General features: G+C 41.6%; 1 protein-coding gene across 1 annotated transcript in view; it reads left to right on the forward strand.

Annotated features, from left to right (window-relative positions):
- Window positions 1–6273: 6273 nt before the first annotated feature.
- LOC129132509 (guanine nucleotide-binding protein G(q) subunit alpha) overlaps window positions 6274–15582 on the forward strand; it is a 115730-nt gene continuing 106421 nt past the window's right edge. The window contains exon 1 of the mRNA XM_054651700.2: window positions 6274–6409. Coding sequence (XP_054507675.1) covers window positions 6274–6409 — 136 coding nt within the window. The remainder of the gene's footprint in view (window positions 6410–15582) is intronic.

Raw genomic sequence — 15582 nt, forward strand, 5'->3', positions numbered from 1 at the left:
GGAGTGAGGGCATATAAGTTTATGCTTTCTAATGGTTAGACTATTCTGAAATTCTGTTTTTTTCCTTACAAACTGGAGGAGTCACACTATTGCAATGTGTATGTTAAATATCTTAAAAGGAAGCTCATGGTCTGACACTACTGTGTATGATAATGAAGAACAATTCCGTTGTTTTTCAATGGTGCAATTCCATTGAAAAGGATGGAGTTACTATGCTATGAAACTTATATGAAATCAGAATTAGGAAGCATATATCTAAGAATAGACTGTAGGGTAAGAGTAAAAGCTAGAATAGAATGTTTGAGGTCTTAGATAAATAATCCAAACATACAATACCATTAATCTAGCAGAGCATGAGAAGCCCTACTGATGGCAAATGAACCAGACATTATACAAAGTCTCTCTAGGTTAATAAATAGGTGTGTTTATATTTATGAATAACTTTGGACTTGCACAAAAATAAAAAAACCCATAAAGAATGAAAGCTGCCTTGTTAAAAATTCAATGACATGAAAGAAAAATGTGCTTGAATGTGACGAACATAATAAATGCACATGAAAGGTATTTTGACAGAAACAATAGTATTTCTCTGATGCCAAAATATTAATTTATAATTTATGTCACGGAGCTGGAAGACTAGTATCCTCCATACTATATCCTGGGCTGAACACTTCATCACTGGCCTTCTGAAACTTTTGGGAGGAGATTTTAACCTCTATAACTGTCAAATAATAAAAATACAAATAAGCCTGGATCCATAATTGGCATCCATTTCATGGTAAAAACAATATAATAGGACAAAAGTAATCAGAGAAACAGCTGATGCCAATACTGAAGACTTAAGTATTCATTTTCGGTGAGTGGCCATATTACAGTAGCATCAGCTCATACTCTACCAATTTATTAATGTAATTTGTGTCATGTGGCTATGTCAAGCGTGATGAGATTTTTTGCTTTGTTTTGGGTTTTTGGTTTTTCTCAGGGTTGAAATTTATGATCCTGTTCCACCAGACTTGTGCAGAACAATACAGGAACAACTGGCTCATACAGGTGATCCAGCAGCTAATTCCCACAGAAGTGGTGGTCTGGATCACACTGTGCCTACTAGACGTTTCCCATGAGCAGGATTGAAGGGTCAACCGAAACTTTGTGAAAGACAATGCAAATCCTTAAGCTACTAGCAAACCCTGGGAAAATACCCAGTCAAGCAATCAAGCAAGGAACCAACCAACAAACCCTAACGACCAAGAAAATTCCCACCCAACACAATACACCAGGATCAGTTCCGCACGCAGTTAAGGAGCCAAATCATGCAGCTGGCAGCCTGTCCTGCTGGAGCGGGCGAGGAGCGCTGCGGACAGGATGCTGGTTCCTGGTGCGGCGTGCTCGGCTGGGCTGCGCGCCCTGCACCGCGCCATGCCTGCGGGTCGCTGCTCTGCGACCCCTCTTCTGCTGCCTGCTGGGGCGAAATCATATTAAAAGATGAGTCTGAAGAACAAAAGTATTTCGAAAAATACTTGAGCTTTTCAGATAGGTCATCCATAAGAACCTCGACATACAAACAGGTAGAAGGAAAGAAGTTTCTAAAATTCCACATAAATCAGGTGAAAAAACGGGGTTAACTCTTCCCTAGTCATTAGGCTATACCTTAGCACGTTGGCGGGCACCTTTTCCTTTGAAATAAGTAACACTGAGAAACATTCAGAATATAATTTGTCTAAATTGCACACAAAAGGGCATCTGTTGAAGGAAATTGCAAATACTGGATGTTATTAATTCAACAGCAGAGAACAGCTGATACATTTTATTTGGGTTTTTTCCCCCTTTATACGAACAAAAACAACCAAACAAAGACCAACCAACCAACCAACAAAAACAAACCAAAAAATTCAAAACCCCCCCAGAAACCCAACCAAACAGAGAAAAAAAAATAAAAAAACAAACAAACAAAAAAACCAAAAGGAGAACCGCAACTGAAATAAACAGGGCAGGAGACTTTTTCTCTTTTTAATGCCTTTATTAAAAATGATCAGCTCAAGATAGGGAAGTCTCCATCGTCTCTCCCAGGGGGATTCGTTGAAAAAGAATATGCGCAGCTTTGTCCACTAAAGGTAGATCTGGGGTTCAACTTCTCGGGGAACCCTGGGGCGTCACCCAAATCTTTACTCTCTACCCCTTTCTAGCTCCCGGCCTCGGTTTAAGATGATTTTCGTGCTCAGGGCGAGGGGCAACAAAGGTTCTCAGCATCTCTGCAGGCTCAGTACTCTGTTCCTCACGTTTAGGCATCACTCTAACTTCTTAATTCTGCATTGGCTCGTTGTTTTTGGGGTTTCTTTCAGTAAGTTTGACACTTCTCATGGCATGATGGTCCCGAAGTTATTTTGCATCTTCTCATGTCCCCCCTCCCACTCTCGTCCCCTCCCCTCACTGTCTGGGGAGAAGAGCCATTAACTTAGCCTAGCCAGGGCCTTTACTGACACAAAAAGAACTATTAATTTCAACGGCTTGTGATTATCATAACAAACAGGTAGCACTTCAGCAGCAACACTGGTGTGACTAGTTTTTGTAACCTTTTTCTCACAAAAAATGGCAGATTTTTGTTTATAACACCAACCTAAACAAAACCAGCAAACAAAAAGCCGATTAGGAAGGCATACTGGAAGGATAATTTGCTCAACTCAGACATACTGACAGCCTCTAAACTTACTGGAAACATTCACAAACAAGACTGGGATGTACTTCTGCATAGCACTGTACAAATGTCTTCTTAATGCACAATGGCAAGCAAAAAGCACTCATAAGATATCCCATTGGTTAAGATGGGAGGCTTACTCATTATGAAAATCCTATGATGTTGCTATTCACAATCTTCTGTTTTATTGTCATGTGAGTACCAAGTTCAGATACTATTTGGAACCTGTCAAAACATCACAGAAAACCTTTCTTAGACAGAAAAGACAGAGGAAAGTGACAATAAATATCTTTAGGCATAAGGAAGGAAGAAATTGAAAACTGGGATAGATTAGTGCAAAGAATGTTATGGACATGGTTAAACATAGTGGTAGTTTCCAAATCTTTACTGTCTTATGAGTAAGAATACCTAAGATGCAAGGTGTTTTATACCATGTTTTCTCCCTCTGTCAGTCTCACTTTTAATTTCCTGTGGCAGTAAGCAACACCAAAACGTCTCACAGGCAGTGGGTTGCTATGACATGCACTGGAGACTAGTTGGATAGAGGAATATGAGATTAGTGCTATAGGGAGGCTTATCAGGAAGTATCTGTCCAGGATTAGGTAACAGTATGGATATCTATGGTATCTATGGATAATAATTATGTGCATAGACAATAAAGATTTCTGTCATTTACTGATAGTTGTTATTAGGATAAAATATTTATAAAGGATGTTTCACATTTCAAAACAAAAGCCAACCATTATGGAATTGAGGTCTGGAAAGAAATTTCCTCATAGGTTTTATTATCATGTAATTATCCATAATGGGATTCTTCTGACTTCCACTAAGTCATGAAGCAAATGAGTAAAACTGTGTATAATAGCTATCTGCTGATGCCATATTCAGGACTAGATGGCTCATGCATTAAAAATCTGAAGTTATTTATTCTGTAAATATTTGAAATTCAGTTATGTCAATAGAAGTGGTACATGCAGATTACAGTTTTGGTCTGTAGGGTGTCTTGTCTCATTAAAAATGCAAAATTAAATTACAGTTCTGCATTGGAGGTATACACTGTGTTCATGCCTTTTATACTGAGCATATAAAACAGTTAAGAAAGTTTAGTCCAGCTTCTTCTACTGCAGACTATTATAGTTTTTATTAGAACAGTATGCCCTCAGTTTTGGAGAGGATACTGATTCAGTTTACCTAAAGATTGGAAACTCATTGACCTGTTCCTAACCTTTTTTCAAGATGTGATTCCTGGAGACGATTGCTGTGGATTTGGGCACAATGTACAAAACATCCAGCAACTATTTTTTGTGAGCTTTACTACACTCACCATCACTCTTTTGGACTCTGGCATTTATAAGAAAACCCTAGTATTTATCTCAAAAACTCTAATAATTATTTTCTTGAAGTAACCTCCCCTCTTTTTGTTACTTGTTATCTCTGTAATTCAGTGTTGGCACTTTAGAAATCTTAATTTCATGTATTATTAATATATCTGGGACCACTACACAATACAGGTGAATACACAGATACAATTCTATACATACAGGTTTTAAAAGAGAGAATATGCTGAGTGAAATCTAATCTATTCTTAGTAGCTGAAACTACCCAATTTTGACTAAAAGTCATTGACTGGAATTAAAAAAATAAAGATTCCAAGTTGTATCAATCATTTTATACACTATATCTACTAGTACAATATATATCTACATGAAAATGATGCATTTTTAAAATAAGTAATGTTTTTTTCCATGCTCTAAAAAATTGATTGTGTTATTTTCTTGATTGTTTTATTGTCTTTATTTTTAATTCCATCATCGTCTTACTCTTTACAGCAGACCTTACTTAAATAATTTTGTCGGTACATATGGAAGCTTTTAGGAAAGAGCATATGCTTTCCAAAACAGATGTCAGCAGGTGCTGGTGAGGTATCAGACATGGGGCTAGAAGATAGAGAATGATGTGCCTTTCTACTCATTACCTAGGCTAGTACCAGATTTCCAGCCGATTTGGCAGCATTCCTAGATACAAGTAGCTTAAAATGGAGGTGGTCAAAGGAAGTGCAGGTGTGGGAATTCTGTAAGGCGTTTATGAATTCACAAAAACTAGAAGGTGCATCAGTGCGTTCTGCTCGATTGTATCCCATCACCCTGAGGGCTACCGAAAGCTACGTGGGGACAGCTTTCCAGGGACTGAGTCTGCGGCAGGGGCTGGGGCGTGGGGTGAATAGAACTCACCGCAGCCGAGTATCGGCCACACTGGTGGCGTTCCGTGGGGTGTCCCAGGCGTTCGGGTCGAACGCACGGCTTTGCCTTCCCAGCAAGGAGCCAGGGCGCTAAACCTTCCGGGTGCCTGACGGTGTGCGTGTATCCCGCTCTGCCTTCCTATTCCGGCTAAAGGTGGAAAAGGTATTTTCGGCTCCTTACTTCTTGCTTCCTTTCAGCCGGCCACATTTTCCGCCAGTCCCTGCCAACCTAACTCATCTCTCCTAGGATGGGAACAGAATAAAAATGTGTGCCCACGACTAAAAACAAAGGAAGCGAAAGCAAACAAGGCGTTAGGGAAGGCGCTGCCCGGCAGAACAAACCGGAGCAGGCACAGCTCCTCGCAGCCATTTGGAGTGAGAACCCGTTCAGTCTCTTCCCGCACCTCCTCTTCTGCCCTCCTCCTTGGCCGCCGCAGGGCGGGCGGCGCGGCCCTGGGGGGCGGCACAGCGCGGGCGGGGGCTCAGCTGCCCCGACCGCTCGCCCCCACCGCGCAGCGGGGCGGAGAGAGAGCGGGAGCGGCGGCGGGAGACGGGCCGCCATATTCCTGCCGCACCACGCCCGCGGCGCCCAACCATTTAAAAGCCGGTCGAGCTCGACCCCTGCTAGTGCACTCGTTTCCCTTTCCGCTGCTCCGTCGGCAACACGGGCAGGGCCGAGCCGAACGGAGCCGAACAGCGGCAGCTCTGATAGCGAGCTCCGCTTTCCCTCACCACCACCCCCGCCTCCTTCCTGGAAGGGCGAGCGGCCGAGGCGGCGGGAAGGAGGAGCGGCCGCGGGGAAGCTCTTCCTGCCGGGCAGCGGCGGTCTCGCCCACCCCGCAGGAGCCGGGCTCCCGCTCTGGGGGCGGGGAGCAGCGGGGAGATGTGTGTGTGTGCGGGGCGGGGGAGGGATTAGTGGGCATTAGCGCTTCCACGGTGGTGGGGTGGTCGCGTCGGGGGTGTCGGCGGCCGCCAGGGACACTCGGGGACCGCGTAGGCTGCGGGCGGCGGCGAGGGAAGGGAAGCAGCGGGACGAGGGGCGGCTCGGCTGGGTAGCGGTGCTGCTGCTGCCGCGGTGGATGTTTCCATGTTGTTCGGTGCATGATTTAGAGGAGAGGAGGAGTTGTCAGCGGCAGGGAGCGGGGATCCGAGCCACCAGCGGCCCTCCCTTTCTTCTTGCCCCTCTGTGGCATCGAGGCTGCTCTGCCTGCGTGCCTGCCCTGCGGCGGCCCCCGGGCTTTCGGAGAGCGCCTGTGCCCCCCGGGGCCGGAGCGGCGGCGGGGTGCGTGTGTGCGTGCGGGTTTAGGGGGGGTGGGGGCTGTGTCTGAACCAGTTAGGAAGAATGACTCTGGAGTCCATCATGGCGTGCTGCCTAAGCGAGGAAGCCAAGGAAGCCCGGCGGATCAACGACGAGATCGAGCGGCAGCTGCGTCGGGACAAGCGGGACGCCCGCCGCGAGCTGAAGCTGCTGCTGCTGGGTGAGTGTGGGGCTTCTTCCTCCCGCCTCGGGCCGCTTCCCTCGGGCCGCTCGCTTCGGGCCGCCGCTGGCGCGCACGCCCCAGGTGCCGCCGGGCTCCAGCCCGGGCATCGCCGCCGGCGCGGTCCGTGCCGGGCGCAGGTACCCGGCGGCGGGGACGGGGCGGCAGCGGCAATGCCTGCGGTGCCTCTGGCTCGTCGTCCCCGCCGCGGGGAGCCGCAGGCCGAACCCCCGCCACGGGGAACGGGGCGTGTGTGCCCGCCCGCGGGCATCGTCGGCGGGTGGGTTCGGTGTGGAACGGGAAGAGGCCTTCCAAAATGGAGAGGGAACGGATGACGGGTGAGAGAGGGGGCTGCGGGACGAGGGGCAAATGTCGATGTGTGTGGGAGAGCGATGGTAGCGAAGCGGATTAAGGAAGGGATTCGCAAGGGGAGTCGCTGTGCAGGTCGATGGTGGCGGGTATGATATCTGCATTGTTCCGTGGGCTTCGGGAGGGTTGTTAACTTACCGGTTGAATTTTTTATTGTGATTTTTATTTCTTGAGGTAAAGTTGGATAAGGGGCTTGTGCTCAGCTTGCATACCGGTTTCTATAAAGGAAAGGGACCCGCAAAGGCCCAGATGCACATGGCAAGCCGAGGGGCAACCTGAAGTGTGCTGGATGATTACAGGATCTTTAATACTGTTGGCATCCACCCACTGGATGGTGGAAATAAAATCAGCTGTATCGTTTCTCCTTAATTAAAACAGAGGTTGCTATTTTAGACCTGCAAGTGTGTGGAGGTGGCATTTATCTAATAGAAATTTGGCTTATCTTAAAATAAGGCTTTTGAATTAAAATATGCCTGCCTGTGTCCAGTGTGATGCACTGTGTCGCGTAGCTCTCTGGTAATAGTTCCTGCCTGGACTCATAGGCCTTTATGTGTTCTAGCACTACTGTCTGGTGTGTGGATGAGTGAGTGTGTTCCAAATGGATGTGGGATGTTTATGGGGAAGGTGTTTTTCTTGGGCCGTGTATATGGAAGTAGTGGTTGATACTGGGGAAGTAAACTGCCTATTCAATGAGGTAAGACAAGTTGAAAGGAAAAGTTTTAATACGTTTTAGTGCTTCCATATGAATATGCTGTTTCCTGAAGGTTATCTTCTGGATACAGAGAAGGTTGGGATCTCTAACTGATCTGGGAGAGAAGTAGTGGACATGGATGCAGCACTCACAGTAATAATGTTCTGTTGGATTTTGGCCTGATTTTGGTTTATGGCAGCACATGGTGTGATTTCCAAGATTCACAAAGAAGATGAAATAGGTTGCCCTTGCTTAATATTATGGATGTCTAAGTATGATTAATGATAGACACTTGCTTCAGGATAGGCAGTTCATACATTTGACCTATTACTCAGGTCCAGATTTTTTCTGCTCTGGGAAAGCACTACCTTGTGATCTCTGAAAAACGAATCACAGAGCAATGTGAAATAAAGTAAGATAGATGTCCAATTAATGGTGATTAGCTTTGTTGCAGGAATAGAATGCTGTAAGCACAATATCTTTTTCTATGAACTTCCTCTTACAGTAGTGCTAGAGGTTTCTCCCAGATTTTGAGAAATGTATGAAATCCATTGAATGAGACTGAACATACTACCTAGAATATATTCTACTGAATATATTACCTAGAGAAGAAATTCAGAGATTCACTTCTGCAGTTAGGAACGTAGAACTTGAGCTGCTTTGCAAGGTCTTCCCACCACTAACATGAAGTATTGGCGTAGATGGTGGTAGACTGGAGTCCAGTTACGGCATCGCTTTAGATCAGGTGATGTGTGGTGATTTGCAGAAGAATGGGGGAGAAGCCACCCCATAGAGGAAACTGAGGAAAACTATGGAGTTCCTGTATAAAAGACTTCTGTGTTAATCATCAGTGCCAGCTAATAGTTCCAGCAGGCTTGTGAAAGTAGAGGCATGATATAGAGAGATCTGGAGGGATGAACTTCTGGCTGCATGTACTTAACAGTACATCCATATACCTGGGCAATAAAACCAGTACAGAAATTGTTACTGTGCACACATTTTTTGTCTTTTGTTTTGTCAGCCTCTGTCATATGTTTGACTGAAAGAAAGAGTATGTGCACATTTGGATCAACACTTAATGATCTTGTCTTGTGAAATGCTGTGTGTAGTGGAGGACTCTTGGTGTCTTGGTATTTTGTAGACTCCAGTTTCAATTTCTGAAAGAAATTTAGGGAAACTTCTTTCATTAGTAGGTTTATCTTAAGTACCTTAGAGCAGGTTTTTTTTAGTCATTTTCATTGCTTCTCGGCATAAGCAAATGCTCAGTTACTAAGTTTGTTGTTTGTATGGGTCATTCACTTGGTTATGAGACAGATAAAACAGTTTTAAAATGAAAATATATTCATTAATAATGGTGAGGCTGGTAGCAGGAAAACGATCTGAATATGTTTAAAGTTACCTGATTTTTTTAAATACTGAATAGATGTTTACTGTCCCATTTCATCTCTTCCCCCCTCATTATTAGCAAGAAAATCACTAGTACAGCTTAACTCAAGCACGTTCACATATGCTTACATAAAATTTTCTTCCTTATATTTTTTTTTTCCTGGAAGTGCCAGTTTCTCAGTCCCACTCTCTCAAGTATTACGGGTCTGAAAAACATAAGTGTGTTAAGGTTTTTAAATACAGGACTAAGGAATAACCTTTGGCTTTTTATTTAGGAGAATATTAGTGCAGTTTAAGCTGAGCCTTGTTAAGTGGCTTTGCGTGTTCTTCAGACTAGTTGCAAATGCGAAGTGAAAGGTATTATCAACCTCTAAAGGCACAAACAAGTGTGTCTGTGCTAGATTGTTTTATTATTGCACTTGCTTAAAAATTAGATGTACACACATAAAAATGCACATAGGTAATAAAGAAAAAATTAATCTTTATGCTTCAGAGGAAAAGGATTTTCTCCCTCCTCAACTTGTGAAAGACACAGTGCCTTCTTGGAAATTTAGGTTTCTCCAACTTGTTACTGTGTCATGCACACAGACACAAACACACACCCACTGCTTAATGTGCTCATGATATCTTTTTACTTTTCATGAAATGAAAGAGCTCGAAGTCGGAAGTAATTTGTGTAAAACTCACTGTGTGCTAAGATTAATTTTAGGTTTTAGTTTAAAAATAAACACTCTTTGATTAAACATTAAAATACCAATTTTACATACCTTTTTTGTACATCATTATTTGATTTTTTTAATGTATTAGAACAGGACAAAGTATTTTTTACAATTGTAATTGTGGAAAGCCAGAATCCATAAATATGCACTGAAGCATATTACATAGTAGTTCAGCTAGCACAACTTGCCTGTAGTTTTTTGACACACTTTGGAACAAATTCAGTCTTCCACTGAATTTAGTTTTAATCTGTATTTTAACTCTTCTGGATGTCATTTTTGATATAATATATAAAATATTTAAGAACAATATATAAAATATTTAAGAACAAAACGATACCTTGTGTGCAGCCGTTAGAGAGGGTTTGTTGCTCTTTTGTTTTTACTACTCAATAAGCGATCTACACCCACCAAAGTTAATAGGAACTAGTGGAGTGTCTGAACAGTTAAAGAATTTAGACTAATTTAGCTTTATTTATATTTTTATATATTAAAATATATTTATATTTTATTTAGCTTTATTTATATTTTATAAAGAGCCAAGTGGCCCCTAATTTGTATGTTACACTGGCAAACAATGTTGAATAAATGTAGGATGAAAAAATACATGCTGAGCAGAAAAATCATTGGAGAATGGGCATTTGAGTGTGTGCTGCAAAACGAAGATATAATAATTCTCCTCATTTAGTTGCTTCAGATTAATTTTGTTGTTGTACAGTAACAGCAATTTCATAGGGGAAAGCACTACCTTGTGATCTCTGAAAAACGAATCACAGAGCAATGTGAAATAAAGTAAGATAGATGTCCAATTAATGGTGATTAGCTTTGTTGCAGGAATAGAATGCTGTAAGCACAATATCTTTTTCTATGAACTTCCTTAAGCTGAATGGTAGAAGACTGAAGAAAATCTGTTCTTGTACACAAATGCTGTGTATGAACACAAAAACTGTGTATGAACAGCTATTACTGATGAAATTATGGAAGTTTTTCAGTATTAACCTTTTATTTACTGTAATTATCAAACCTGGCAAGATCAAAGAGCAGGAAAGCAGGAGAAAACAAAGGAAGAATTAGCATATAGGAAACACTAGGAAGCCATACACTTGGTGTTGACCAAAAAGAAGGAACATTCCACAGGTTTTAAATATTAACAACTCTGTGCAAAGAAGTTAGATGTGTTAAAACTGGATAAGAGAAGTCCAAGCGATACCAATGTTTTAGAATTTAAAAGTTTTGAAAGTCTCCTGTTCCTGGAGAGCTCCAGGAACAGCACAAATGTTTTTTCAGGCTAAACTGAAGTTTAAATCTGAAGTCTTCTGAAAGCACATTGTTCCCTCAATAAGTAGTGCTGATACCGAGGCTAAACTGAAGCGTGATTTTCTACAGATTTTTGTCTTTTGTAAGTTTTCAAAGGACAAATGGCAGGGAATAATGAAACTGCCTAATTTGTACCCTCTACTTACTGTTTATCAGTAGCGCAGACTTTTATCCCAGAACCCTGATGGAGATGCAGTTGCCAACAGAAAAGTACTGTTGTCCATTTCATTCTGCACTTGAGAAAGTGGTGTGGCTATTCCAGGAACAAAAATAAACCCTAACAAGCAAAACTTCTCCTTTGTCAATATGTTAAGGCAGAGTCATCTGACGAACTACTGTAATGAACTGCATGATTTATGTGTGCCCCACTGTATTGATTCAGCTCATCTTTCTGTGGAAAGCAGGTGATGTGCAATATGTGTGTTGCTTGAATAGGCAACAGAACATTAGAAAGTTGATGAAAGTGGAAGCAACTAGTGATTCAGTAAATTGAAAAGATAAAGGCTATATCACTACTGCCTCAGCACAGCTGAGCTGTGTATTGACAGTTTCATCTGGGAGCTTTGCTATTTGTAATTTAGATTCATCTGTGTGTGGAAGAAGCATCTGATAGGAGTGAATGAGACTAGGTAGTTTTGACTAGTGTCAGAGTCTGAGTCTGTTTGCTTTAGAGTACATGGATGAGATTTCTACCATAGGTCCTGTTCCCACTGATATCTGTATCTTTTGTTTTGTATCTAGGAGAATGCCGTTGTGGTCCTTATTGAAGTACTTTGGTACTCTGTCCCAGCTGTCAAAAGTCTGTTGAAGGAGGATTTGTTTTTCCCAAAGGAAATTGTGGAGAGGAGAGTTAAAATTTGATATATGTTATATTTCTCCCCTTTACCCCCAATTTTCTCTTCTCTAAAGAGCTGAGTGCAGTTAGATCCTTAAGTCTTTTGAAGTTAAGCGAAAAATACAGCTCAGATCTTAAGTATCACCAAGTGTGGATCCGAATAGTGTTTGCCCAGATAATGTTAGCCGCCTTTAAGTTAATTCAAGGTAAGAGCACAGATTTCTGTTCTGTAGGAACTTGGTATTTCTGGATGTGAAAGAAAGACAACCTGTTAGAGATGCTTTAAGTATACAAGAATCTAGATAGAAATTACTCATTTAGTTACAATATAGCCATGAAACCAACCTAAAGAGATCCTGTTCTTGATCATACTTTTATAAGCTAAGGTATAATGTAGTAAACATGTTTTAGGTGCACTTTGAAATAATACATTAGGAAAAAATATTTTAATTTTTTTGTAATAGTACTTATTCTTATGGCACAGAATATACATTGCTATCTAGTTTTGTTAGTGTGTCTGTCACTGTCCCTGAGCTATATGCTCACTAGACACTTGCATAAGCTTCTTGGTCCTTGGCTAATTCATTGCTCTAATGATAATATTTGTCAAGAATCCTTATACTGAATGAGAATATTTCTGTGAATTAAGGAAAATTTCTTTGATTTCTTTGTTCTATAAACCCATCACAGGAGAGTTTTTAACTCTAAGTCTTCAATGTTAATGTTCATTATCTTGCTTAAATTAGAGAATGTTGAAAAAGAATCCTGAAAGGTATTCCAGCCCACAATTCTGGGTGAACAGCATCATCCAGAAAGTCTAACAGAAGGTTTCTGAAGCAGCTGGTAACTCAGAACACCAGAAAGATGCAAAAGACATAGAGGTTGGAAAAGATGCCATCATTCTTTATGTTTCTGGGAGTTGGTCAGGCTTGGGAAATCGGTGATCAAGTATGGAACTTATATTTTGCTCTGATAATGGATTCGCAAAGCGCTGTGAGTGCCTCTTAGTCTCACAGACCAGAGCAGCAAAAGCAATTGAAATTAAATGTGCTGAAAAATAAAGGCATCATTCACATATCTTGAAGAGATTCTTGCACAACTGTTCAGATACTTGAAGGATCTGATTCTTGTGTTTTTGGATGTTCTTGTGTGCTATCTAGATGGTGTTTAAATGAAATATTTATGTTTATGGTTTAAACCTTTCAAAGGTAGTTTGCAAAAATGAGAAATAAAAACAAATGAAAAACAAACAAAAAATACTCCTTTGTAAAATTTGTTTTAACTTAGTTAATCTTTTAGGAGGGAGAATAATGATTCTTATGATACTTCTCACTTGTATTTCAGTTTGATTGTTTTTAAAAAGAAAATATTAGTAACCTGGAAGCAGAGACACTCTGTAGTTGTGCTGGGGAGAAAAGGCCAAAGAATAAAGGATGTATTCTTACACCTATATTTGAATAACTCTGGTAAATTCTGTTTTCCTTCTTTTAATTTCTTGTTTGTGTGTAAGAACCTGATGCTTAGAAGTGCTTTCATACACAGCAACAATCTTCATGCCACTCAAATCTCTCCTGTCCTGTGATTGTCTGTTTATTTGAGGGTAGTTCTGATGTATGCACCTGGTCATCTTCAACAGTGGTGGGATTAGTAGTTAATCTCAGAGTGCAGGCCACCAAGCAGCTTTCTGACTGACTTAGCCCATTATTAAAAGAGAGATTTAGAGATCAAAATCTGTTTATCTCATTACCATTCCTCCAATCCATTAAGTCCTTTAAGTGATTTTTTGATGAAGGTTTGATCTGGGAAGTTACAGGTGTTGCATGTCATCGAAAAAGGATTTTGTATGAAACCCCATGACAAACACTTGAGAAACTTTTTTTTAATCCCACCAAGTAGGGGAAACCTCTCTGGCAGCATTAAAACTCAAGGCAAAACTCAGGGTATAATTTAGGCTTTAGATCATGGAACAGATAGTCTTTAAACATTTATTGAAATTTAAAGAAGATGTGGAGGTGTTCATTATAGAGTCAGCCAACAAGACGTGCAAAGGACTAACTGCCTGACTAATCTTTTGGTCTTCTATGATGGAATAACTATATCAGTTGACAAAGGAAGAGTTAGAGATGTCATCTGTCTAGCCTTCTGTAAGGCCTTTGATACAGTGTCCCCTCCCAACATTCTTACTGTTAAATTGAAGTGAGGGAAATCAGATGGCTAGACTCTTTGATGAATAACGAATTTTCATGAAGGCTGCATTCAAGGAGTATGGTCAATGATTTAATATCCAAGTGGAAACAGTAATGAGTGGTGTCCTTCAAGGAATCATACTGTTTAATACCTTCATATGACATAAGCAGTGGGAAGTTGCACCCTCAGCAGATTTCCAGGTGACAGCAGTCTGAGAGGTACAGTTGATACAGGAGGTGAGTGGGCCCATTGGAACCTCAACAAGGTTCAGCAGGGCCAAGTCCAAGGTCCTGGGTGTGTTGTCTGTGGTTCGGGACAACCCTTAATGTCAGTAGAGTGCTGGAGATGAATGTTTATTGAGATTGAGAGTAGCCCTCTGCAGGAAGACTTGGGGTACTGGTGAATGAAAACTTTCACTTGGAACCTGGAAAGCCAGGCCTACATCAGAAGTCTCACTCGTGGTTAGGGGAGGTGATTCTTGGATGGACCTGGAATCCATCCATCTCTGTGCTCCTCAGCACAAGAAGGACAGGAACCTTTTAGAGTGAAAAGAGCTCAGAAAAGAACCACAAAATGATCAGAGGGATGAAGCACCTCTCCTGTGAAGAGAGTCTGAGATGGTGTGAGTTTTTCAGCCAGGAGAAAAGATGCCAGAGAGACCATGATGAGCAGCCTTTCAGTGTACCAGGAGTGTATGTAAGAAAGCTGTAGAAAGACTTTTTACATGGGTCTGTCAGTAAGAGGACAAGGAGAAATGGGTTTGAGCTGAAAGTGAGTAGATTGAGATTGGACTCACAGAAGAAATCTTTACAGGGAGGCAGGTGAGACGCTGGAACAGGCTGCTCAGAGAAGCTGTGGATGCTCTATCCGTGTAAGCGTACAAGGCCACACTGGGGATGGTATTTGAGCAACCTGGTGTAGTGGGTGGCATAGATGATTTCTGAAGGTACCTTCCAACCCAGACTGCTCTGCGATGCTATGATTATATTGCTGTGGTAATAAATGATTTCCTGAAGTTAAAGTTTGTGTACATCTTCCTAATTGATAGCTGTAAGAAACAATGCTTTATACATGTATTTTTTCCCCTCTGAAAACATGAAATGCACCTAAACATACTTTTGTTTTTCTTGGTAAGAAGAGATTATGGAGAAAAAATAACATGAGGGTTTTTTTTTTTTGTACTGCATTCGGTATCCTCTTAGTCTTTGTTTATCTCAGCATTGAATTGGTAAATAAATTAAAGGAGATAATAAACATTTACTCTAAGTGATGCAAAGATGGATTTCATTTAGGTGACTCTCTCTCCTGGTTTAGCAGCTTATTTCATAGAAAAGTAGAACAGACAATTTAGGAGTAAATTTGCATTCATCTAAATGTAAGACTGGGTATTTTCTGCAAACGGAACAAAGATTTACTGGATTTACTGTATTTCATTAAATTGCCTAACAGCATGTTTCATAGAATCACAGAACAGTTTGAGTGGGAAGGATCTTAAAGTTCCAACCCCCTGCCATGGGCTGGGACTGTGCACTAGACTAGGTTTCTCAGTGCCCCATACAGCCTGGCCTTGAACACTGCCGGGGTTGGAGCATTCGCAGCTTCTCTGGGCAACCTGTCAGTGCCCCACTGCCCCCACAGGCAGCATTAGTAAAATGGCTTGTCTTAAAATCCG

This window comes from Agelaius phoeniceus, chromosome Z (genome assembly GCF_051311805.1).
Source record: "Agelaius phoeniceus isolate bAgePho1 chromosome Z, bAgePho1.hap1, whole genome shotgun sequence".
Lineage (NCBI taxonomy): Eukaryota > Metazoa > Chordata > Aves > Passeriformes > Icteridae > Agelaius > Agelaius phoeniceus.